Source organism: Neodiprion lecontei, chromosome 7, assembly GCF_021901455.1.
Source record: "Neodiprion lecontei isolate iyNeoLeco1 chromosome 7, iyNeoLeco1.1, whole genome shotgun sequence".
Classification (NCBI taxonomy): Eukaryota; Metazoa; Arthropoda; class Insecta; order Hymenoptera; family Diprionidae; genus Neodiprion; species Neodiprion lecontei.
The window spans coordinates 21,596,842-21,623,777 of NC_060266.1; the positions used below are offsets into that span (position 1 = coordinate 21,596,842).

The 26,936-nt window shown below is 39.6% G+C and overlaps 1 protein-coding gene across 2 annotated transcripts in view; it reads right to left on the reverse strand.

Annotated features, from left to right (window-relative positions):
- Nucleotides 1–17,686: 17,686 nt before the first annotated feature.
- The window catches only part of LOC107218949, a 39,728-nt gene continuing 30,478 nt past the window's right edge, over nucleotides 17,687–26,936 (reverse strand). For both annotated transcript variants that reach the window (XM_015656996.2, XM_046746230.1), the window contains 10 exons: nucleotides 24,976–25,110; nucleotides 23,650–23,778; nucleotides 22,372–22,556; nucleotides 22,195–22,303; nucleotides 21,499–21,699; nucleotides 20,260–20,480; nucleotides 19,551–19,758; nucleotides 18,903–19,089; nucleotides 18,734–18,836; nucleotides 17,687–18,508 (listed from right to left, as the gene is read on the reverse strand). In XM_015656996.2, the coding sequence (XP_015512482.2) occupies nucleotides 18,341–18,508; nucleotides 18,734–18,836; nucleotides 18,903–19,089; nucleotides 19,551–19,758; nucleotides 20,260–20,480; nucleotides 21,499–21,699; nucleotides 22,195–22,303; nucleotides 22,372–22,556; nucleotides 23,650–23,778; nucleotides 24,976–25,110 (1,646 nt within the window). In that variant the 3' untranslated portion in view covers nucleotides 17,687–18,340. The remainder of the gene's footprint in view (nucleotides 18,509–18,733; nucleotides 18,837–18,902; nucleotides 19,090–19,550; nucleotides 19,759–20,259; nucleotides 20,481–21,498; nucleotides 21,700–22,194; nucleotides 22,304–22,371; nucleotides 22,557–23,649; nucleotides 23,779–24,975; nucleotides 25,111–26,936) is intronic.

Sequence of the window (26,936 nt, forward strand, 5' to 3'; positions counted from 1 at the left end):
GCATCAAAAGTTACAGCCAAAAAACGAAAACCTGTGTTTTCGACATTTTTCAGCAGGTGCATTTTCCTTCGTAATTTCTCTCCTGTTGATCCCACGCTCTTTTCGCTGCGTTTTCTGAGTTCCTGAGGGTCCAATCAGTCGGGAAAGGGTCATACAAAACGAATCTGAGACCCAAAATTTTTGGTCGAAAAATGAAGAAAAAGTAAGGCTAACCCCTTTGCATTTTTGGCGAAAATTTTCGCGATTTTGAAAAGTGCTGGAATAAATTAGTTGCGGCACTATTCGGACGTAATTTTGCAGGAGAAATCGATTGGGCGCAGTCCCGATACGCTGCGATCAACGCATCAAAAGTTACAGCCAAAAAACGAAAACCTGTGTTTTCGACATTTTTCAGCAGGTGCATTTTCCTTCGTAATTTCTCTCTTGTTGATCCCACGCTCTTTTCGCTGCGTTTTCTGAGTTCCTGAGGGTCCAATTAGTCGGGAAAGGGTCATACAAAACGAATCTGAGACCCAAAATTTTTGGTCGAAAAATGAAGAAAAAGTAAGGCTAACCCCTTTGCATTTTTGGCGAAAATTTTCGCTATTTTGAAAAGTGCTGGAATAAATTAATTGCGGCACTATTCGGACGTAATTTTGCAGGAGAAATCGATTGGGCGCAGTCCCGATACGCTGCGATCAACGCATCAAAAGTTACAGCCAAAAAACGAAAACCTGTGTTTTCGACATTTTTCAGCAGGTGCATTTTCCTTCGTAATTTCTCTCCTGTTGATCCCACGCTCTTTTCGCTGCGTTTTCTGAGTTCCTGAGGGTCCAATCAGTCGGGAAAGGGTCATACAAAACGAATCTGAGACCCAAAATTTTTGGTCGAAAAATGAAGAAAAAGTAAGGCTAACCCCTTTGCATTTTTGGCGAAAATTTTCGCGATTTTGAAAAGTGCTGGAATAAATTAATTGCGGCACTATGCGGACGTAATTTCGCAGGAGAAATCGATTGGGCGCAGTCCCGATACGCTGCGATCAACGCATCAAAAGTTACAGCCAAAAAACGAAAACCTGTGTTTTCGACATTTTTCAGCAGGTGCATTTTCCTTCGTAATTTCTCTCTTGTTGATCCCACGCTCTTTTCGCTGCGTTTTCTGAGTTCCTGAGGGTCCAATTAGTCGGGAAAGGGTCATACAAAACGAATCTGAGACCCAAAATTTTTGGTCGAAAAATGAAGAAAAAGTAAGGCTAACCCCTTTGCATTTTTGGCGAAAATTTTCGCGATTTTGAAAAGTGCTGGAATAAATTAATTGCGGCACTATTCGGACGTAATTTTGCAGGAGAAATCGATTGGGCGCAGTCCCGATACGCTGCGATCAACGCATCAAAAGTTACAGCCAAAAAACGAAAACCTGTGTTTTCGACATTTTTCAGCAGGTGCATTTTCCTTCGTAATTTCTCTCCTGTTGATCCCACGCTCTTTTCGCTGCGTTTTCTGAGTTCCTGAGGGTCCAATTAGTCGGGAAAGGGTCATACAAAACGAATCTGAGACCCAAAATTTTTGGTCGAAAAATGAAGAAAAAGTAAGGCTAACCCCTTTGCATTTTTGGCGAAAATTTTCGCGATTTTGAAAAGTGCTGGAATAAATTAATTGCGGCACTATTCGGACGTAATTTTGCAGGAGAAATCGATTGGGCGCAGTCCCGATACGCTGCGATCAACGCATCAAAAGTTACAGCCAAAAAACGAAAACCTGTGTTTTCGACATTTTTCAGCAGGTGCATTTTCCTTCGTAATTTCTCTCCTGTTGATCCCACGCTCTTTTCGCTGCGTTTTCTGAGTTCCTGAGGGTCCAATTAGTCGGGAAAGGGTCATACAAAACGAATCTGAGACCCAAAATTTTTGGTCGAAAAATGAAGAAAAAGTAAGGCTAACCCCTTTGCATTTTTGGCGAAAATTTTCGCGATTTTGAAAAGTGCTGGAATAAATTAATTGCGGCACTATTCGGACGTAATTTTGCAGGAGAAATCGATTGGGCGCAGTCCCGATACGCTGCGATCAACGCATCAAAAGTTACAGCCAAAAAACGAAAACCTGTGTTTTCGACATTTTTCAGCAGGTGCATTTTCCTTCGTAATTTCTCTCCTGTTGATCCCACGCTCTTTTCGCTGCGTTTTCTGAGTTCCTGAGGGTCCAATTAGTCGGGAAAGGGTCATACAAAACGAATCTGAGACCGCAAGTTTTCGGTCAAAAATCGGCAAAAAAATGACGGTAACACCCTTGCATTTTCCGCTGAAATATTAGGCCATTTCGAAACTTGGTCAAATAAACTATTCACGCTCGATTTTGACGTAATTTTGTCCGGAGAAATAGATTGGGCACAGGCCGAACGCACTGCTCGAATTGGATCCAGATCCACAAGTCGGAGCAACACAAACTCCGCCACACGTCTTTGGTAAGGATCGGAAGGTAAATCACAAATGTATAGCTACAACACTTCATTTTCATTTCAGTACCACTTCGTTTATTATGCCTCACTGTTAATACAAGTTCTACAGCTGTCAGTGTATAGTACTTGAACAAGTTGCATAATACTGTTCAATTGAAAATTTAGACTATACAGGAAATCGTCATGAAACATCAGATTTTTGAGTATTGTATGAAGCATCAGAATTGCAGTACATATCGCTCCATGCAGCGTATAAAAAAGGTCGTTTGAGATAGTCATCATCAGGAAAAAGTCGTCATAGTATCACAGTAGTGTGTCAGCGTAGTTCAAGATCAGACGTGCTTACTGGTGCAATGCAATTCTACAAGATACGACAAGTGTGACTTAGTAATGTTATTATTTCAAGTGTTTTCCTTTGAAATGAATCAATAAATGCATTTTTCTATAACTTCTTCTTAATTTTTGTGTATGTTGGTCCTGAAGTGATCTTAATGTTTTTGGTTTTCTTGCAGTGGTTTTTATCAAATCGGTTCAAAAAGTGTCATTTGTATGGGATTTGAGACGAAAAGTTTTTCTCTCACCAAAACCGACAGTTATTCCATTCGGATAATTTTGGTCAACTCCCGGCGGATCTAGAAAAAATGCTACAACCGATTTATTCTGACCCCATATCGACGTAAATCGAAAGAAATGCATTGCGCACAGTCTTGAATCGTTAGAAACAACGAACTGAATGTTACGGTCAAAAAACATGACATTTCTTTTTGTCATTGACAGCAGCGGGTCCGACGATTCTTCAACACCTGTTTTTCAATCCTTGCGGTCCAATTAGTCTAATAAGGGTCCTCTGATTCGATTTTGAGATGACAAATTTTTGTTTTCAAAAACCAAAAAAAAAAATCTAGGCTCACCCCTTTAAATTTTTCAGTCGTAATTTGGCTGGCTGCTAATGATTCGCAATAAATTTCTCAATAGAGTATATCGACGTTATTTTGCGAGCTTAATTGATTGCGCTCACTCCAGAGTCACCGCGAGCGAGGGATCAAAAGTGACACAGAAAAGGTAAGAAATGTCCTTGTATTTTCTACGTATCTTCTCAACTGTTAATTTCCATGTTTCCGCTCCCTTAGGATCCAATTGGACTCATAATGGAAGGTCCTTTGATTCCTTTCCAAGAGGTTCAATTTTTTGCTTCTCAATTTGCACAAGTAGCAGGGCTTAACTCCTCCGGATTCGTGATTTCTACAAATTCAATTCGCAATTCCAGTCAAATAGTATTTTTCAAATATTCGTTATTGCAATAATTGATAAATACACATCCTTACAATGACATACAAATTTGAATAATTAAACCTAAACAACTCTATACTTATTAAGTAGATCATTCTTGTTTGATCAATCATTTCCGGATGAGTTCATCATCGCGTGAGATCACAAAGTGTCTATCAATTACAATCGAGGATCAATCGATCACTCATTCTCATATTTAAACTTTGCTCATTGGCCTGCGTGACGAATCTTAACAGAAACCATCGTCGAGATGAAAATACTTTTGCAATATCCGGGTGCCAGTCGAATCGGCATTTCATTAAAAAGTTGTTGGGTACGGAATATTGGTTAACAGGAAAAGAATTTAATATTCCAAAACTCGTGAATTTCAGCGGATCCAATTAACGCCCTTCTCACCCTCTCATGCGCTCAGAGCTTACTTCGTCAAGCCATTATCTTCCTTTTCCACTTCCTGCGAGGAATGAAAGTTATAAGTATGAGACAATTTCACGGACGGCGTCTCCAACTCATAATTTCATAAGATTAAAAGTTTTCTCAGCAATTCGAGTGAGCCATTTCCCAAACAAAATATAACCTCGTTTTTACTCACCGACGGTGTACCGACGGTTTTCTTCCGCAAGATCGAAAAATACAGTTGCACGAGCAACATTTATAAATAATCCAGATTCCAGATTATAAGTAACGATTTATAAGAATCCTCACCATACATTATAATCTAACAAAATATCTACTAATTTTATTCGGCCTGTTTTTCAGGGTCAGTTTTGACATCATGTCTTATCAAATCTGGCTGTTATGCTTATGCTCGTATTTGATCTTACACAACGTCTTTAGATCTTATTCTATAGCTTAGCCTGAGCCTAGTTTACAGGGCGGAATTGAGTACTGTGAGATTACAATATCTTAAAAACAAATTCAGATAGTTTCGAATATGATAAAATATACCAGAATACCGTCCACAAGTTTGAATTGAAATTCTTGGGACTTTTTCGAGATACATATTGTTGTAACCACACGAAAAGATGTTGTTATATTAACGTTAACAAGACGTCCAATTAGTCGATTCTAATATCGATCTACACACAATTTGAGAATAAAACAAACTTTGATCCATTCGAAATATTGATTGTCGAGGTATAAATTGTCAAAATTCACCTACTCTCTACCTTCTTATAAGCACAGTTATTTTCTATTACATGATACTGTACGTGTAAAATAAATATAATAAGGAAATATACAGTCCGATTACTTAATTTTTAGTCCAGCTACTCTCGCTTGGTGAAATCAGAATCGAAACTAGGCAAACCGCGTAGCACACAAACCTATGCATACCACTAAGCTCAACGGTGGCCGCAAAATCGTTCATTAGATTACAGGCCACGTTTATTCTGGTTTCTCGAGTAGGTAGATACCAGCTTTACCGTGAGGAAGAGAGAGACATCAAGAGAAAGAGGGGCGGGGGAGGGTTTCCGAGCCATCTCCCGTTTCTTGCGGTCCTCAGGGATCCGGGACGTTCCCATTCCCCAGCAATTATTTGCCCTGGACGAGGTTTACCCAGGCAATGGTAATGGGTAAGGCGGCAGTGCATATTCATACACTTGAGAGAAGGGAAAATCGTGTGAATGATGAATCGAACCGCAGATAAGCGCGGGTTCGACTTTTGGGTAGTCATAGATTATGATAGAAAATTGATGGTTCTTTTCTTCACATTCCTCTCGGATGATTATTTATTTATCCATTTATTTGGCATCGATCTTGTTCAGTCGTAATTCATGTAACGATTGATATTTCGTCATCATCCCGATCACTGCCTTCCGTCGTGCGTTCACACGACATGCATGCACAAATGAATACTTGCGAACTATTAATGAAACTTAAAATAACGTTAAGTATATCACTTTGTCCTGACATGGCGAGACAATAACATGTTAAGCTCATAGGATCTTCAATACTTATTGCCTGATTATTGCCTGATAATGATTGGCCGTAGCCGATCGAAACGTCGCAACCTTTTGAACAATCGATAAAAAGATATTTTACCATGACTAATTTCGACGAATCAATTTCAATACTTAAATATATCGTTTTATTTAGAAGAGAATTCTTTTGCATCGAAATTACTACAATAATATTATAACGATTTATCTTTACTAGAAATGTTTCGTCGTTGAGTCGGCCACCTTTTATTGATGTATAAAATTTTCAACAGGGTTCGTTGATACTGGTATTCGATATAAGAATAATGAGTAATTAGAAAAATGGTGTTATTGAAATTTCGTACCATTGCTTGGCCAAACGTGACAGCCACAGACTCTGTCATGCGTGTGAACACATTCGTATTTACCCTTACAATACACGGTATCTGAAATGCTTACATCTCTCCATTCTCGACAAAATAGAGCCCGAAGAAGGCGTGTTTTTTTTTTATTTTTTTTCTTTTTTATTTTCTTTTTTTCATTTTTCATCCGCCGACTCGCGACGTGTGATGCGAAACCCTCCGAAATGAATTTGTAACGAGTTTCTCAGATCCCCTCATCAAACTTGGATATTTTCCTCCGCTTCGTCAGCCCGTTACCTTCCTCCAAAATCCATGCTTTTCAGAGCGTGGCCATCACTTTAGTTCGGAATCATCCCTCGCCTCGAGCAACTCGAGCAATACCTCATCCATTTCCGCCGCGGTTTATGCCCACATCATCTCTCTCTCTCTCTCTCTCTCTCTCTCTACGCTTCTTATTCACATGCCAGAAAAAAAAAGAAAGAAAGAAAATCCACTAAATGCGATTTATGATTTCTGTACTAACGGATCATCGCGAAGATCAGTCAAAAACCACTCATATTCAAATTAATGTTTTCCCTTAAAACCCGTAGATTTTGTTTATCCTGAAACGGTGTTCCGTACGTCACAATTTTAAAGGCGTTCCACGTTTTGAATTATACCTACTAAAATGCATCCGTTGATGAATTTCACCCCTTGTTCGCAGACTAGACGGCAAAACCTGACCAACGTCCTGCAGACGCTGTCCGCATCCAAACCAACCCCCCGATTCGCGATCCAGCTTCGACGCAATTTGCATTTCTATCTCTGATCCTCAGCGTATATCTTCCAGCCAGTGCAAATGTCACATGAAACCGACCGGATCTCCGAATGTATCGCTTCGTCCTTCGTACCAGGGCTCAGGTGCTGAATGGTGATGTGTTTCGATTTAACTTTGAGACGCGCATCGTTTTCCTTCATTTCATCTCAGCCAGTCCCTTTCTTTCAAAAATTATTCACTTTCAAAGACGTGTTTTTTTTTTTTGGCTTTTTCTTTACCATTGCTTTCGGTCTCTTCTCGCAGACGACAGTTGGTAATGTACAAAGCGGTTGATTTACGGCCAGGTGTCTCATTCCACCCCTTTTTACGCTGCTTCGTTCCCCGTGGATGAAAAATTTCCGTTTTCCATTTACGGGAAAAAATTTTGCCAATAGTCGCAAAATCCTGTTACGTATATTATTATTATTAATGTTATTATTTTTGTTATTGTTATTATTATTATATCGGCGAGGTAAAAAAAATGGTTGAAAGAAAAATTGAAAGCTCTAAAAACGTCGTTGAAACTGCGGGAGTTCGTGGAGTCGAATTTTGTTCGATGAATCTCTTATCGATGTATGGAAGAAAAAAAAAAAATCGTATACCGTCGATTCGAAGGAATTAGGAAGTTTAAGTGATACGTTTCGTCAAACATTTTTGAATTCGATTATATAACGAGAGTTTTCAGAAACCGTTTTTTTTTTTTTGTTTTTTTTTTCTACTAATCATTTCGAATCGACTCTTCTAATTAATAATTTTTTTCACTAAATCCATTAATCGGAGCCTGTGATAAATCATCTAACCGTAGAGCTCTAATTTAGACCTAATTCGATAGGCCTTGAGTTAAGGCCTTCTGACCTATGTTCCGACCGGTTTTTGTCCCGATAGTATACGAGGCATTCCACACCAAATCGACCTACGTCATAGACCTTCGTCATAGACGATTTTTTATTTATTTTTTTTACCTTCAAGTATGGTGTAGAGTGTACAAAAAAACTTGCAGCTTCTAAAAAGCAAAAGCTTGCCGAATTTCATCTTGGTCGAAATGATGTTCATTTCTCAACAAAGAATTCATGAGAAAAATTCAAAGCCAATCGATTAGAGCTGTTCATTCGAAAATTGGGTCTTCGTATTTTTGGGAACTGTAAAAGTCAAACCTGTGTTGGAAAAAATCGTAAACTCGATAAAAGATGATTTTTGTATACTCTACAATTAACACTTTACACTGTGAAATTTGTTCTTTGCCTTTTTGGAAGTTTTAAAAGTCAAACCTGTGTTGGAAAAAGTCTTAAACTAGGTAAAAGATGATTTTTGTATACTCTACAATTTACACTTTACACTGTAGAATTTGTTCTTTGTCTTTTTGGGAGTTGTAATGAATTTTGTACATTCTGCACCATAATTAAAAATGAATAAAATCACCGATGGTGAGGATTAGACGTAGGTCGGATTGGCGTGGAAAGCTGGGCGAAATGGCAATGCCATAAACATTCTGACTACTCGGAATCTGGCTCAGCTGTACATCTGACAAGGCGTCACGGCGATGATTAGAAATTTAGCTAACTCTGGGAAAGCGGCGTCGAGTCGAGGGAGCGCGGAGATGAGCGAGGAGAGGAGAGGAGAGGAGAGGATATGTGCCCGTTGTGGGTGACAGGGTACATCCATCATCGCTGAACCCGGACCCCGTCTCATATCCCGCTCGCGCACTCCGTTAGCCCGAATTCCCCGGATTCAAATGAACCGTTCGAAATCCGTTTCGCACCCCCTTCAAGCGCATTCAGACTGCACGTACAGAAATGGACCGCGGAATAGGTAGAGATAGATGTATAGTACAGGATATTGAAATTCATGAGTTATGGTTCTCCACCTGGCCGATTCGGTCAGGCGAGTAAAAACCGCCCGGAATTGTCCAGCTCGATTCTAATGCTCCGGAAAATTAAAGGGCTGCGCGTTATACGCGTTACGAGGTACTCAAAAATTTGCTGAATTTTCGAAATTCAAATATCTTTTGTTTTTATAGGAAGCATTGCTTTCGACAATAACGTGAACCATATATTTTATTCGATGAGATGTTTTGTGGTGACAACGATGTCTAAAAAAATATAGAAAATTGGTGCCGAGGGGTTTTTAGGGTCGCTGATTACGAATATAAACTGGTAGAAATCAGTAGACGGAGATTTTTGGGTCACTGACAACGATTCCAAGGTCAGAATTCGAAAATTTGTAATGGTGGATTCATTAGACTGGTTTAAAAGTAAAAAAACGGTAATAATTTCGGGTAATATGGTATCCAAGGGCGTTTGAATGGTTAATCACGAAACTGAATTTGTAGTTCGTAATTCGAATTGGATATTAATATTTTTTTGTTCCGTGAACTTGGAACCTGCAGTGTGAAAACTTGAAAGGCAGCGTAAGGCCGCTTGTTTTTCAATGAAATAGCCACAGTTCGATGTTGAAATTCAATTTATCGTCGAGAATATATCACCTGTTTATTTGCTTAACAGAAAAATTATGACATTTGTAAACGAAATAAAATAAAATAAAATAAATGAAATAAAAATAGCGAGATGTAATTGCAAAGAAGATAAACTTTCCACCAATATCATTGTTACCATTCGCTGTTTCCATCAGCCGTCGCGTCTTGCGGTTCCACAAACGGCCCCCGGTCCGTTGCTTCACAAAGAGAAACCGCGAAGCTAGCTTTTAACAACGACGATATCGACAGGGATGAAAAAGGAGAGAGGAAATCAGCTCCTCTTCTCGAAGCTCCGTCCCGCGAGTAAATGTAATATCATCGACCGGAAACGTCACTCGGTTATGTATATCCGGAAAATGGAGAGCGGAGCTCTGCTCAACTCGGATTGCAAAGGTATACCAGCCTACTGGGAACGGAATTTATTGTGCAAAGTTACGTTTCAACCTGGTTTGAATGCGCGTATTCATATCTAGCCAAAACGTTCGGGAGAGACGCGGGAAGTACAGAAAACGGGTTCTATAGAAATAGCAACACTGTTCTCCAGACTCGCGCCAGCGTTAATTAATATTGTTGCCACTAATGAGACCATTATAACGATATGTAAACAACTTTACTGATTTTGCAACTAGTCGGATTTTCCACCTGCAGAGTGAGAAATGGCCAATGAAGCCGTTTCAAACGCGTTTCACCTTCGCACAGTAAAGCTGCACGTCTCGCAGGATGAAAAGAAAAATACGGAATTTTAAGAAATCTGATTTCAGATTCGTAATCAGCGACCCCAAAAACTTCTCTAGAGAGTTTTTTGTCTCTGTATTCGATCGAATTTCAAATGCTTGTACGCCATGTTGGATCCTCCATCTTGAATTATTTCAAATCCGATTTCAGATTCGTAATCATCGACCCCAAAAACTTGTAAATTTTGTAAAATACGTATATATGGAGAGGGGTGACTTTCTCGTCAATGAATTATTTCTTCAATTTTCGACAACCGACTAATATACCTATTAGTATACTATCAGAAGTGGCAAAAATTCGCAAAGAAATATGTTGAAAAGTTCTCTAAATATATATAAAATGTGCGATAAGAATACTTACCACTATGACTCATGGGGTCGAATTCATAAATCTTCAATATGAACTTGTTCTCATTAAAACTCATCAATGCGAGCTTTTTCGTGTGAATTTCGGCATCATCTTCAGCGAAGCTTTGAAATGTCCTATAATTAAATCAATAAAGCCAATCGCAGACAACCGACTAATCGTTAATTCAATAATAAACAAAGGGGTGATTTTTAATATACCTTCGAGATATTCGAGTCGATTCGAATCACCGCAAGACTTTTAAATCCCTCTAAAAAATTTCACTCTCTTTTCTCTTTTTTTCTTTTTTTTTCTTTTTTATATACGATGCGTGGGCGCATCGCTGGGCATATTGAGTGGCTATTATGGCGATATTTATCGATAGGTTTTAGGGGTACGTTTATGGGGATGTGAAGAGGTTAGCGTGATGGGTATAAGATCCGACGCTAGGGAGCCGAGCGGAATAGAAAGAGAGAGAGAGAGAGAGGAAAAGAGAGGGAGAGAAATTCTTTTTCCAACCTTTAAAAATCATATGACCTACCGGTAGCCGGAACAAGAAGAATCCGCGGAGGGTGGAATATGGGGTGGTTGAACGTAACGGGAGGCGACGGAACGGGTCATGAAGAGCGGAGTTTTCATTTTTTTTTTTTTTTTTCTTCGTTTTTATTTTCCTTATTCTTTCTTCCCGATGGGAACCACGATGAATAATGTATCCGTGCTCACCGGCAAACTGTTTTTCTTCGCAAACTCGTTCGCGAAGCGATTTAGATAGAGGGTAAAAAAAAAAAAAAAAAAACAAAAAAAAAAAGAAAAAGAAAGTAGAATAAACAACAAAGACTGGAATAAAAAATAAATAAAAATAAAAATAAAAAAAAAAATAAAGAAGAACAAGACCTCAAAATATGGGTATAAATCAAGCGGGAAACATAACCAACCGACACTCGAAACTCTTTATCCAAGCTTCCTCGGATCCCGGATCGTAGCTGCTGCACCATGACGTCCCCACACACTCGGGCTGAACCGATCATCAAATTCAATCATAGATCTGCCGATCAAAACGGGGGTTTGTGAAACGAGCTGCGAAAACGCTTCGATAAACGTCGCGCTTACGGGGGTTGTTTTTTTTTTTTTTTTTTGTGTTTTGTTTTTTCTATCTCGACAGAACGAATGCACGGACTCAAATGTACGAATATAAATGTACAGAGTGATTCGATTGAAAATCCGAGAATGGGCGGAGCTTAGTTGATGAATCCTATCCCTCAGACAAGTTCAGTATATATACATGTAAATAAACGAAACGTAAAAAATAAACGAAAGTAATTGTTGAAATTTCATGCTGTCGTCTTTTCTTTGTTGTCGCAGCTTCGTTAACATTCGCCAGATTGGCAGAGCGGTACGGGCTAATTTTAATTAACTAAGCTCCTCCCATTCTCGGAGTGTAAATTGATTCACTCTGTACAAAGTGTGTCGGGTTGGTAAAAATCTAGGGCACGGAATTCGGACGTGTGTATTTTTCCCAACGGCGCATAGACACGGTGCTTCGATTTATTTTTCACGTCGTGCAATATTAGCTGTCGGTAGCAGGTTCCGCAACAACGGCTCTCTAGACTGCGAATAATAATACATAGACGACGGATGTATCGGAAAATGGAAGAAGAATGGAAATGTTGAATTTTCAATTTTCCAGAATTTTGAAATGCAGAAAGTTGACGTGTGGAATAGACGAAATTCGTAAAACGTAAAATGTAGAAAGCCATAATATCGAAACGACAGAATATGAATAAGAATTTAGCAAAATTTTCATCGTTCTTCGTTTTGGTTTTCTATTGCATCGAAACCTTTCTACATTGTCACTTTTCTATATTAAACTTTGATATTCCGTGTTTTCAATGTTTTATAAAATGGATCTTCGCTTTTTTGTAAATTCGCTATTGTCACCCTTTTATTTTCTGAGTTTTCCACAGTTTTAACCCTCTCAAAGTTCTGAACCATATATCTACTCTCGACCCCTTTTATTATACGCCTCGGAAAGATCTCGATTATTTCACGATTCTGAGGCTTTATAGAATACTCGGTTTTTGAACGAGGCTCAGACATCCGAAAAGACGAACCAAGGTTCTTGAACGGTAATTAATTCCTTGCGTAAGTAGTTGATTATACGCTTTCGCCCATCAAATCTTCCATTTCTCTGATATACACGGTGTTTCATTTCAAAATATATTCTGAAATATATCGAGAACTAAGCATTTTCAAATAGGCAATTTCGAATAAAGTTTTGGGCCTGTTTGATGACATGAACCAAAAAATGACTGAACGTAAAACTTACTCACTTTTCAATGGGAAATAAGAAGATACAATAAGAAGATGGGAAGGACCATTTGAAAAACAAAAGTTGGGCCACAATGGGCCGAGTAGAGGCCTCGGACCCAAAAACTGGTATGCTCGTCCGATGTCCCTCTTCGTACAGAACAACTTTTGTCAAGAATATTTTTCAATGATATAAAAAATAGGACACCCTGTGTATAGTAAACAGAATTATGGATACGATCATATTAATCTCCGTCCAAAACATTAATTTGTAAAATCAGATGATATCCAAAGTTTGTAATTATTCAAATACGTTATACATAATAAAGTATTTGCGGTGATGGATGGGAGTTTAAATAAGGAAAAATGGTTATAAATTGGAAGCTGGTTCATGATAACGAAGTTTCAAATATGCTGAAATATAATTCATGTAACTTGGAGAGTATAAAAAAATCCGACGATTCCATACATGCTTCGGATTTTTACATTCTTACCCTACCGTCCATCGATTTATTTGTAATTAATTGACCTTCTACAGTTTGAGATTCTGAAAATTAGATTCATCAGCTTTCGATTATCCGATACTATTAATTACCAAATTTATCTAAACAAAAATCAGTGCAACAACTGCAAAAATTTTTTTTCTCACTGCCATCAAAGATTCCGCCAGAATAAAATTACCCCAAAAATCGATCCGCCCTCCTCGCGAGATTCTTTCGTATGCGAGATCTAGAGCTTTCGGTGTAAAGAAAATCGTCGCTGGTCGTTTCGCGGGCGAGTTTGTTATTTATCGGGATTTCGAGAGAGAGGAAACTTCGCAGCCATTTCCGGCTCTATTTCTCTCGCCACTAATGCACCGTAGCATTTCAGAGAAATTATTCGGAGCCCGAAGGTTCCCAGAGCTTTCGACCAGGTGTGCGCGAATTTACCGGGGGAAGAAATCACGGAACGAAGAAAGCTTTGAACCGATGTATTCAGGCTCGTTCCCGACGAATCGAGCAAGTCCCGAGGGAGCGATACAATCGACGGCAACCGACGATTCGGGGCCCCATACCTGAGCCAAAGGGGTAAACAAATGACCCCACTCGAATGCTACGTCTTTCTCGATCCGTCAAGCACCATTCTGAGTTATAAAACAAATGACGGGTCGCTCGGTAACAAATCGGGAAAAGTTTTGAAACGGAAACTACTATCCATTCTCTACCTACCCCTCCTCCCCCCCCCCACACACTCGGCTAATCGCGTTACGCTAGCGTAATTTCGCCAATGAAACAGAGACGTTCGATCGATTTTCTTATTTCATAATATTTCTATGGTTTCGGGAAATTCGATTAATTCCGGTGATTTGCGTGTCACCTGAAACTGCATTGATCTATTGCTGTTGTTTGTTTTAGCGAGGATAAAAAAAAATACGACCTGTAACTGTGTAAAAAAAAAAAAAAAAAATTACCAAAATCAGGAAACATTCTGCCGATGAAACTTTGTTTATATCGCTGTATTTCAACGTTGGTATATTAATTTAGTCAATGATAGAGAGAGAGAGAGAGAGAGAGAGAGAGAGAGAGAAAGAAACAAATCACCTTTATTTCCCCACTCCCAAACGGTTGGGTATTAAAATTTATTTATCAATGGCTAAACACCGTCGTTCCCAATGTAAATAAAAAAAAAACAAACAAAAATTATTTATATTTGCGGACGAGGAGGCGGTTTCTTATCCTCGATAAATTATTTCCCGAGATTTGTTTTTCAAACCTTACCTTCTCACCGAAACACGCGAACTGAGATGTCGAGGAGACGGTGGGAAAACAATTGCCGGGGAAACGCGATCGTAAACGAAGGAAGAAGTAATGCGGACAACCGTATAAAAGGCGTTCGAGGGTTGATCATTCTCGTGGATAAAAAAAAAAAAAAAAAAAAAACCAACCCCTACTCGCACTCTATCTATCAATCAATCATCTCTCTCTCTCTCTCTCTCTCTCTCTCTCTCTCTCTCTTATTTTCCTCCACGTCGTTTATTCACAGTTCGTATTTCCTCTTCATGGACTCGTAATCGTAGTGAATACCGACAAGTTTATCGGGGAATGTTTCATCCTCGTCGTTGTTCGAGGGATGACTCGCATCGTACGCAATTCTGGCCTGATTCAACATCAGTTCGTGAGAATCATCCGGCTTCTCTCGATACGAATAAGGGTACGGAATTGGAGCGAAGGGTGCTTGAACTAGGCCAAAGGTCTCGTCCTTCTCGCCTGACTTCCGCATGCATTTACTTAGCCTCCCGCGATCTTTCACCATCAAGTAACCGAGGATGAATCCACCCAGAAATACCTGCGTGTTGAAACCGAAATTCAGCGAAAATGACAGAATCGGAAAGTAAAAAAAATTCGTTCCTCCTCCCCTCCGCCCCCCCACCGCCCCTATTTTTTTATCATCAATTAACGTACCTTCTGCGGATGAGTTACGCAAAAAAACTTTTCCTTGGGCACGCACATTTTATTCGGTCAGATTCGATGGTAATTTGAGTAGGTTAGGGTGTTTTCTTTTTTTTTTTTTTGTTGATTTTTCTTTAGTTATTGATATCGGTGAAATTGCTTTTGAATTTTGTTAAAGGATTCATGACGAATAGTTTCTCTTTCTTTTTTTCCTCGTTTTGTATAAATTAGAAAAATAATTTTTACCGCATGGTCGAATTTTTCGATAAATTTTTGCATCATCCGAAATGGTTATCAGAATCGGCGCGTTTCGCCTACTGACGTGAATAAATAAAAGCGGAACGATGAGGTTTCGTAACTGGATTCGCGTAGCTCACTTCGGGTGGATAATTTTAAAAGAAAAGGAAAAGATTTTTTAGTTATTTTTTTTTTTTTTTTTTTCAAAATAAAAAAGTGACGGTCGAGTGTCGAGTGAATCTTCGGACTGACTTCCCGAATCAATTAGCAGATCGCTAATGAGCGTGGTACACGTGTAAGGACATTAATTAATTATAATCTACACGTCTCGATATACTTCTGAATTCCCATTAGCGTTGAAAATTGGTGGGAACACTTCTCCCCTCGGTTTCCTGGAGGCTATTACCGTTGTCTCCCGAGTTAACGAAGTGCCCACCCCTCGTAACCGACGCCTGTAATTTATTAAAAGAGTTTCGAAAGCCGGTATTCTCGCAACGGCGATATTACAGACACGATTTTAAACGGCGAAATCCACTCGACGATCCCTTCTTCTTCTTCTTCTTCTTCTTCCTCTTCTAGAGAACGAGTGAAAATGGAAAAATGGAGGGTGATAAACAGCCCCCGTTTCGCTACCGCGAACAATTTTATGCAATTTAGTCGTGGTTCGTTTAAATGATTATCAGAAGAATTGAACGGGTTTCGCTGTTCGGAACGACTCATCGAGTAAGTGCCGAGGGTTGATATGCGGAAACGAGTATTCCGGAGAAGGGGGGGAAATTTGCATCTTCGCGAATTTTAAGGGCTTCAAAGAAAGGGGTGCGGAAGAACGGAATTCTCGCTGTTTACACCGGAAAAAATTCTACTTCTGATTAAACAGGGTGGTCACACAACCGGAAAACCTGGAAATGTTAGGAAATTTAAAAGGGGTCATGAAAAACCTGAATTTGTCAGGGGAATTTTAGTTTGGTCATGGAAAAAACTCAAAATATCAGCTTTCAATCGTAGGAATTAGAAACTATTTTTTGAAGCAACGAGTTTACTTATTTTCGTCGAGAAAACAAATTGGCTTAAACGGACTTTTTTTTGTACATCATATTTTTCTTCGATTTGAATTGAATTTTAACCGAATATAGAGGCAATAAGCTGAACGATTTAGATTTTAGTAAATTACTAGAACTGGGAAAATTTCAGGGAAAACTAGGTTTCAGGTCCTGGAAAATTTGGAAATGTGGAATGTTTTTCTGAAAACTTTTTGGCCACCCTGTAATATTATAGATTTCTTAAAAGGGTACATGACAATACTCCACTTTTTGGAATTTTATAGTTTAACAAACTATTGCTTAGTCCGAATCGAGTCTATTTTATTCAAATTTATGCTGATCGAGTGTCGTCCGTACATTTTTTCACTAGAACCCAGAAACGGTTCAACCGGTCGACTACAATTTTTTGTATCTTATTTTTCAACACTTTTCGTCTTTTTTGCCGCGACAAGAAATTTTTTCATTTACTTTAACCAAAATAGCAACCGTTTGGAATTGAAACTCGATTCTTTGTCAAGAAAAAAAAAAAAAAAAATGCACGATTGTTATTTTATTAGCCGAAACGCCAAAGGAGAAAACAAATATATGATAATTGAAAGAAAATTTAAATCCTGACAAAGAGGATAAACCATCCAATGGTTGACATTGTTACAATTGAAAATGCTTCCTGTCTGAATTTATTCCAACAGAAAAAATACGTACCACATTTTCTTGTAATTCCAACAATATTAAAACCGCTCTTGTAACATAAAAAAAAAAAACAAAAAAAAAACGCAGCGGAGTTGATTCTTCGAACTTCTATATTAGGCCAAGAAATCCACGAACTTCTCCTTCCGACTTTCTCGCAATCACAACCACCAACTTCCTTCCCCTTTCTCTCTCATTCTCTCGTTTTAAAGCGAAGCCGAGCGAGCTGCGCGTTATTTTTCATCCTCTTTTCATGTTCGTTTTTCATTTAGAAACTCATCCAAGAGTGGCTAATTATTGCTGCCAATTTCTAGCTGCGATATTTCCTCTTTGACGTCGACTAATTGGCCACCAGAACCCTGGTCTTGAGACGAGCTCTTGCTTCGCCGAAATGCGAGAGGAGAATTTCTTCTTCAACAATTTTCCCCTGTTCCAGTTTTAAGGGTTTCTGCTACCCGGAATCGGGCAAAAGGTAGAATTACAGAAGAAAAAGAGAGAGAGAGAGAGAGAGAGAGAGAGAGAGAGAGAGAGAGAAAGTGTCCGGTTGGATTACTGATCAATTGTCAATGTTGGAGAAAATGAAAAAAAAATAAAATAAAATAAAAAAAAAAACTCGCAAAAATTTCACCGTTATATTCGGCCTCGGTTGGTTAGTTAATTTGCTTTTTTTTATTTTATATACAATTCAGAATTAGTGTTACATTTTTAATATCGTACGGATAGACCCCTTTAATGGCGGATATACAAAACGGTGCACCTGCCTTAAAAAAATCAATCTCACATCATTACTATTATTATTATTATTATTATTATTATTATTATTATTATTATTATTATTATTATTATTATTATTATTATTATTATTATTATTATTATCATTATTGTTGTTGTTATTATTACCATTATATTACTGTGATCGTTAAATGTTATGATACATCGTTATTTATACATAATTATACATATATAGGCGACAGTAAATCGTCGCATTTCTCATATACATATACATATATATGAGATATGCATATTATATACACGTTTAGTAAAATAATATCTTTCTTTAGTACAAAATTATCCTCACGATGAATAGATTATATTGAATCATTATACTGCATATATCGATATAGATAGATATTGTACGTTATTTTATGTAGATGTGCAGACGATATAATAACAACGACTTGGCTGCACAATTTACGCGCACGACGATTGCAGACGAGATCCTCCGATTCGTGGTGCACGGTGTAAAATTCCCATTCGATAATATAGGTACCTATATTACCTGAAGTTGTGTTCAGGAACCATAATAATCGGATTGGGATTTATCTTTCCACCCTTCGTATCCGGTGCGTCTCTCTGCTAAAGGTTTTTCCTTGGTTTCCTCGTTGGCAACGGTGGATCCGAGTTCATGGTACCTTATGGGGTAGGTCAGTTGGTTTCCCTTGTCCCAAGTGAAAAGTTCCTGAAACGTCGAACAAAATTTCATTCGTTGTACTTACCGAAAAATTCTATAAAAATTAACAAGTATCGTGTAAAAAATTTCGCACAATCATTAACTGTTCAGTGTGGATCTAAAGTTTTAAATACCGAATGTAAAAATTATAGAATAAAGTTGAATAAGAGATTGAAAAAGAAACAAGAAAAGAAGCTAATTTCTCTCGGTGATAGAATTCGAAAATATGGTTACCTTATTCCTGTGATTGTAGCCGATCATCGTTGTCTTTCGGAAGGGATTCGTAAACCCGAGGTTTACGTCCAATGACTCGTTCTTGTAGAGATCCAAAGCGAGGCTAAGATTGGTGAAGGACAAGATGAATCATGGATTCTCGAATCTCTAAATTATTCCAAAGCCTTACCCTATCTTGGTTGTTCTCTCGGTGACGCTGTTAACCGCGTAAAGAACACCGCAGACGATGAACATCTCGCCGAAACTGTGATGGTTGACGGTAATGTTCCAAGAATGCTGCGGCCTCATTGTCTGGGCGTTTACCTTCATGACAATCGTGTTGTTCGATGATCGACATGCGTATATCACCCACAGACCTGAGTAGGATATGATCAGTCATTGGTTGAAGAAGGTTTCTTCGATCTTTTTCAAGTGTGTTTGAGGTGAAAAATCATGTCAGCAATTATTTCTTCCTGCCTTTTTGTCAATTCGAACCCGTTTAATCAACGAAGAGGAAATATGGTATTATATATCCTGTAATACAATGGCTACTCATTCTTTCGTCGTCTGCGCTATGCTGTACTTGGCGTATCGTCAGATGCAGGTAAATTAGTTGTTTGGAAAAAGTTTTCCAGTACCCGGGGATAAAAAGAATTTTAAAACTCTTCCGGAGGCACGTCGTATCTCGACTTGGGGATAATTAAAAAAAGTGAGGGAGGAAGAGAGAGAGAGAGATTGGAATGGAAAGAAAACAGGAAAATTGACAAACTAGCTAAAACTGACGGGGAAAGTCGTTATACCAGTTTATAATGCCGCATGAATATAAAGTCTGACTCACCGTTGTCGTCGACGTTGAAATCAACGTAATTGTGACTGTAGTTCGGGGTGTACAGAAAGTTTCCACTGTTGTAATCCAGTCCCGGAAGTTCCATCTCTGCAGGGTTACTCTGCTTCGATTTATCCGCCGTTATCTCAAACCGCATTATCGTCGATCTTCCTACCGGATGGTAGAAGAACCAACCGTTGAACACCACTTGTGCATTTCCCTGCGGGTTTTCGGTTTCGTTAGATCACGATCAAGTTCTTCATCTTTCCGTGAACGGCGTGAAACGACGGATCTGACCAGATTCAACCGAATCCAATAACCAAATTGCCCAAGTTCGTAGAACTTGGGTCTTTCAGGAAGTTGGCGGGCCACAAATCGATATGTTTTAATGATTTTACATCAAGATAGTTGTGCAATGAGTATTCATCAAATTATGTTACTGAAAGCTCAGATATTCATGCTTTGTTTCAAATCGTTTTAAAATTGTTAAAAAATATATTGGAACACTACGAATATAATAATTTGATGAATACCGTATGCATGGCTGTCTCGCGATTCAATTGGCAAAGAATATGAATTGTTGCGTGGAATACAAGACTGGATTAACCAAAGGGAGAATTCCTGACGGTACCAACGAAACACCGCAAAGCTTCGGAGGCTGAGAGCCGTAATTGTGCAGTAGCGTGGATCGGGGATGAACGAGAAGTAAAGAAGACCTCACCTGGAACTCGTGGGGTAAAACGATCGCTCTGCCAGTGTCCTTCCGGAATATCGTCTTGTTGTTAAACTCGTAGAGATACTTATTTTCCTGATCTTTGGTCACCCAGAACTTTTCACCAGCGGCCTCGGACGTCGGAGACGCATCCCTCATCCAACAACCGTGCAACGTGTCGTCGGTGTATCTGTGGTACACCGGTTTTCCAATCGCATACAATTCGCAGTCTGAAACCGATAATAAATCGCCAAAATTACCTTGATCCGGGAAATAATACAATTTCCACTTGTGACGCATAATAGATATCGTACCGTGTCGAATAAAATTGAACTTTTACGGCTCGCAATATTTTACTGAACAAAGTTAGTGGGTATACGAGAGTTTTGAACACAGATATTCCTACACTGACACAGTTACTGACGCTTAGTCGAGACGCAAACCCTATTACGGAACGTTCAAGGGTGGGGGATATTGCTGATCGACTTTATCGATCCCACGAAATTTTGCCCGATGAGGATTGAAGCTATGGTGAGGCAGAGCAGATTATCAGTAAAGTAAGGCAACAAAGTTATCGGATGATCGATAACATCGGAAAATTAAACTATCCGACGATCGATAAAGTCAATCAGAGTGGGAAGATTCCTCACTCTCAAAGGTTCTAGAAAAGGGTTTGTGTCTTGGCTAAGTGTCGGTAGCTGTGTCGGTGTGGGAACCTGTGTCCAGAACTTTCCTTGTATATCTTCTAAAGTTTAATATAGATTTTATAGACATATTGATCAAGTTGAGTTGGATACAATGAAAGGCTTATTAGCTTGGCTAACGAGCAGAGGTCACGAAGTGGAAGAAACGATTTCAACTAAAAACATTCGACACCATCATTGGATAAACCGAAGAGACTCGTGTCTCAGCATTTTAGCTAATTGGCATTTGTTCGTGAGAAAAAAATGCTGGAAACTTGTCTTCTTGTGGATGATATAGGACACAAGTTTGGAGTATTTATTTCTCGCTAACAAATACCAATTCAAAATGTCTAAATTGTTTTGTTTGCATAGACCAGCTTGACCATTCCTTGACCTCTCCTTGTAAGTCTGAATCTATTAAATTGTAACTGAAAATATCTAATGTATAAAATTTAAGTTTCAGAACTGGTCGAATCTCAATTACTAGGACATGATCAGATCACTTTTGTCCCGGTTAATCAAATTTGCTGGTTCCTAAGCAGAAACTGACAGATTTCTCACTCACCCAACACCCTCGGTGGGAAGTTCGTGTACCTTATGGGGTAATTGAGCGGTTCTATTTCGTAAAAAGGTGAGCACTTTGCGCAGGGGTCACAGCCGGGTGGCGGAGGGCATAAGTCATCGAGATCCTTCTTGGGAGGTGGTCTCTCGCCGTAAATGGCGATCTGCTCTTTTCCAAGGCTCGACGGTGGTTTTCCATTGGTATCTGACGAGAAGTGATATCGCAAAGTGGAATAATTTCGAGAATGAGAAATCACAAGTACGGTTTTCTAGTAGATAGAGAGAATCGAAGAAGCTCTCCTTTAACGCCGAAGATCGATTTTCCCCGTGCAGACAGAAAAGGAGAGAGAGAGAGAGAGAGAGAGAGAGAGAGAGAGAGAGAGAGAGAGAGAGAGAGAGAGAGAGAGAGAACTGATTACGCGGGAAACCGAGCCGAGATTTCTCAGGAAACGAAATCGTTCATTACTACGGTGTATAAGGCAGTACCCTGAAGCGTTAATTAATTGCTCGGTATATCATTACCCGGGATTATCGTCATCGTTTCGATATTCATATATAATTCCCCAGGTACACCTGGGATCTCGTAATTTACCATTGGAATTACCGACGCGGAAGAGAATTATATGAAACGGAATGAAAATAAAAACTAAAATTTTTACTCAGTCGTGTCAATCGTGCAAATGTCTCGCAATTTACTCACCGTAAACAGTCAGGAGACCGCGGGTGATTCCAACTTCATTTTTGACAATGCAATGGTATAAGCTGTGATCCGAACTAGATATCCTCGTGATATTCAACCGCATCCTGGCCTGGGAACGTTCAAGGCTTGATTAAGGATCATGCTGAAGACAGAATGAAACCACGAAGTAATTCCTACCATGTAGCCGGCTTTCTTGTCCACCACGTCTATCCTGTACTTGTCAGAGTTTTCGAGGAGCTGACCATCCCCGCGTTCCCAGTAGGTCACTGGTTCGGGAAAGGCCTCGATTTCACACTCCAAGTAAGCGATTCCTCCCATCCCGGCACCGACAATCTCATTTCGTATCCGTATAAGCGGCGAAACTGTAATTGCAATTGTGAAAAGTTATTAATGGATTTAAAACCTTGTCAAACTCCTCCAGACTTGGGGTTCCTTCTTTCGGAATGTGACGCAATTACCAAAAACCAAAGCACCAAATGCACCAAAGAGCCAGCAGTGTTCGGAATTCTCGTAACGAAGTGCAGAAGTGTCGTTAAAAGTTTGCTTCACAATACTATCAAAACAAAAGGAACTGTTTCGGTTTGTTTAATCGTACCCGTCAACGCATTGTAAGTTCGCGTATTCAACTAAAGCTGCAGAGAGTTTCATGCGATGCAAATGAAACTATCGTGTCACTATCGGAATCTGTACGTCGACTGTAGAAAAGATCCTGCCTTCCATATTTACGTGAAAAGGGAAAAATACTATCTACGATGAAGTGCTGCTGCCGTTTCAATGCGACAGGGACGACGAAGTATACAGGGAAGATTATTTTGTCAGGTAATAAATCGGCGGAAACGCGATACGGAGGATTATCCACCTCTCGTAAATTATACACAATTCATCGTTCATTGACTTGCGTGAAGAGACGTGATTCACGACCTGTCGTCGCCGTCTCGGGTAGAATCGATAAGCTAATTTTACACAAGTGTCGCAAATTTCCGTTAGGAAATGTCAGGGTCTACTGCTCAACGTCTGAAGTTCGTTATTACCGAAGAACGTTCCGACCGGTTATGCCAGTAAATGTCGAGTCTCATTGGATCATCTCGTTTCCGCGGGCCGTGTCTAATATGAGGAACGAGCGACGATCGTAAAAGGAGAATTCCACAGAGCTACATGAACATCCTAGCCTTTATTAATTCCGGTACTAGAGATTCCAAGCAGCAAAACAAGTTAAAGTTCAACATGTTTATGATAACGGTTTCCTTGTGCTTTCGCTCGCTCGGAGAATATATAGTGACAGTACCGAATGGACGTTTTAGCCATTAGATTTAGGTTAAACCCAATTGAATCACAAAAAATTAACAAACTTTATTCAATAATCAAATTCCCGAAGTATTTTAAATCCTTGGGACAACAGGTTTCATGTTTATAGTCTTGGATTGAAAGGAGAGAAAGAGGAAAGATTATACTCACAGTACACTTCGAGCTTGTACATCTGCTTGGCTCTTGGTGGAATTCCGTTGTCTGCAGTGCACAGGTACTTGCCCATGTGTATCCTGTTGACTACGGTGATATTGAGCGTGTGATCGGTGACCGAAGACACTGGAAAAAGTAGAGAATACAAAGAAAATTGAGAAAATAGAAAAGCGAGAAGACGAAGAGAAGCCCGCGGAAAGTTCGTTCACTCCGACAAAAATCGAATTTTGAACTGCAGTTTCCGTTCCTTACTGGTAAAATGAACAGCACGGTGAAAGTTGAGACCTTGTTATAAACTCCTTCGCAAGCACCTATGTGCGTGTGTGTGTGTGTGTGTTTGGGTGTAAGTGCCTGTGTGTAGCTAGTTGTTGGAGATTCCAGAAAGAGAGACTGCACAACCGCAAGGGTTGTTCGTGAACTTCTCTATGAGATACGTTTCTCCCCTGAGGGTAAGAAACCGAGCGAATCACCCAACTAGCACTATCGGCACGCTAGCTATGCTCTCTTCGAGGCCTATTTTACCCCGATTTCATCTCGTTGCCTCAGCTGCGTTAAAGGCACAGACCATTAACTCCGTATCACAGTATCAGTCATCGTTCAGGAGGCCGATTTTCACCGACAGCCGTCTTGCGACCGCCGCATGCCTCATTTAACCTTTTGGTCTATGGGTCTAACTGAGGCTCCGCGTACTCTCACCGTATCCACCTTCCGGTTTCAACTGACTCTAAATTTCTTCAGTGGATAACTGCAAACGCGTTTCACTTCCAGGAGCAGAAATATAACTTCGGTCGGCTGCTTGGCCAGTAAAATTAATCACGATCCCAGACTGAAATTAGGATTTCCACTTATATAGTTCTTGGCCACAGAAATGATCATTCATGACTCGACGATGAGTATAATACGGCTCGAATAGGTGCCAAAAGATGTTCAAAGCATCTTGAAGGAGTTTTTTCGTCTCTTTTCCGACAGTCTCTTCAAATTTTGATCAACTTGGAACAACTCCTTGTGAACTGTTGTTCCCGATACGAAGTGGCCGAAACGTAAACGCAGCGGTTGTATTACCACAGTACCATTCGCGGGCTTTTAATCTCTTCAATTGCTCGATTCATCACCAAACTCCGACGCCAAGTAATTTATGTCCAGAAGTTTCCAACACTTGGCACGCTCTACTGTTCCAAGATTGGTGTTTACGTAGAACAAAGTACATCGATGTGGTCACAACTGGTGCCTCTATAGGTTATACCAAAACCTTAAACTGTACTTTATTTCGATTCCATCACACCTGCGGAAGTTAAACATCGTGCCAACGAGTGGTAAACTTACGTGTCCAATTGCCAAGCTCGATGCTGGTGTCCTTGGACCAGGAAATAACCGGTGGAGGATAGCCGCTGGCGGGACAACGTAATCGGACGTTTGACCCTTCGGCGACGGGGATGACCTGGTAGGACTTGGCCTCACCTGAAACAGAGGATCAATTTTTCTCTCAGCTTTGAGTGTGCCGTTGGGATTGGCTTTTTTCAAGATGCTCGCTGCATTAGGTGCATGCGAAGATCGACGCTTCGTGCTTCGGCAACAAACTTGAACCACTCGGAGCAGGGAGTGATAATTATTATTCTCCAGCAGCAGGAGTAGGAGCCGAGAAGCGTGACAATGACGCACTTCCGTGCTCGAATAACAAACAACGTACTTGCACAGCATCCTGCAAACTATGTCTCGGAAAATCGCTACGAGTTTAAGCTTTCAAGAGGCTGTTTCTGCGAGTACCGCAGTGTTGGTGTACGTATAATTTACTACACCTTGCATGCGGAATTGTATCTGGGAAAATGAATAATTGAAACACCGGTGCCATATAATGTATAAGCTTTTCACTGGTTCGCTCTTTCATCCCTTTGATGAAATCACACACACGGGCATACCGGAAAGACGGTTTCACGAAGATGCGATGTATACTACGCGTTATATTTATATCCGTCAACCCCTTCTTTGACACACCCGTTCAATTTGTCCCGGATGGTGCTTCATTCACCTTTTATTAACAACCTTTGGGTAGGATTTTAGTTTAAGAATTCAGTGATATACTTTAAACATTCCTTAATATGTGTGAAAAGTTGAAATTCGGAAAACATAAGACTGAATTGTTTTAAAATAATCATTAAAACTATTCAATTATGGAAAAGTGAACATTCAATGAAAAATTAGTCCGGGCTGTTATCGAATGATTAACAATCCAGTCGAAGATAGTCTCAGCTTATACAAACAGTTGTTCGAAAAAATGTTACGTGCTGCAAAATAAAAGAATTAACGATCTTCGATCACATTGTAAATTAATTCGCTACGAGGAGATTTTTTCATACAAATCTATGCACGAGCGAAATGCAATAACTTAGATTTTCATGTAAACTTTCTTCATTGAATCTGCGTTTCAAGAATTGATTTACCATTGTTGAGAAATTTTCATTACTTAATAAAATTCAATAACGTCAACTTGAGTTATAATTCACATTTCACATCTTGAGATGATAATTTCCGTTTCATTCGGCAACACGTCATTTACATATGTGTATTACTTATGTAAAATATATCTTAACCAAACTTTAACGCAGCATAGAATTCTCTTGGGATCTATAGAGAATCGCGAATAACATAACATTATGTAGATTCTCGCAGTATTTAATGGCAAGGGTAGGTTGGCCGAGTCATTGCAGAGTTGAGGAATGAGTTTCGTATATGAATTTCAAATATTATCACGAGACCGAAAAGTGGGAAGAGGAAGAGAGAGAGAGAGAGAGAGTGAAAGAGCAAGGGAAAGAGAAAGAGACAGGGAGCAGAGTCAGTTCCAAGACCGCGCGAGTCCCGGACCAAAAGCCCGAGGGATACGCCGGTAGTGGAATTCAATTAAAATGAAAAGCTGAAGAGGGAAGATTGAACGGGCGCTCAACCGAATGGATATCAACTCCGTGCTACGCTGCGGTCTGAAAACCAAAGCTCGAAGCTTTTGTTCCACCTCCCTCCCCCCCCCCCCCCTTTTAATTTGTCGGTAAAAACAAACAGATACTCGAGTCAATAGGCCGGTTTGTAAAACGATTGCGATTAAAATGTCCGAAACTCGTTAAGAAGAGAGTACATGAAACAAGTATTAAAAAAAAAAAAAAAATAAGAAAAAGTAAATAAAAAAAGAATCAGCGATGAAAAGAAAAGGATTTTGAATTTGAAATTCAAAACTAAAGGCAACGAAATTTGACGAAACGACAGAAAAAGGCATAGGGACAAGTTCACATTGATTG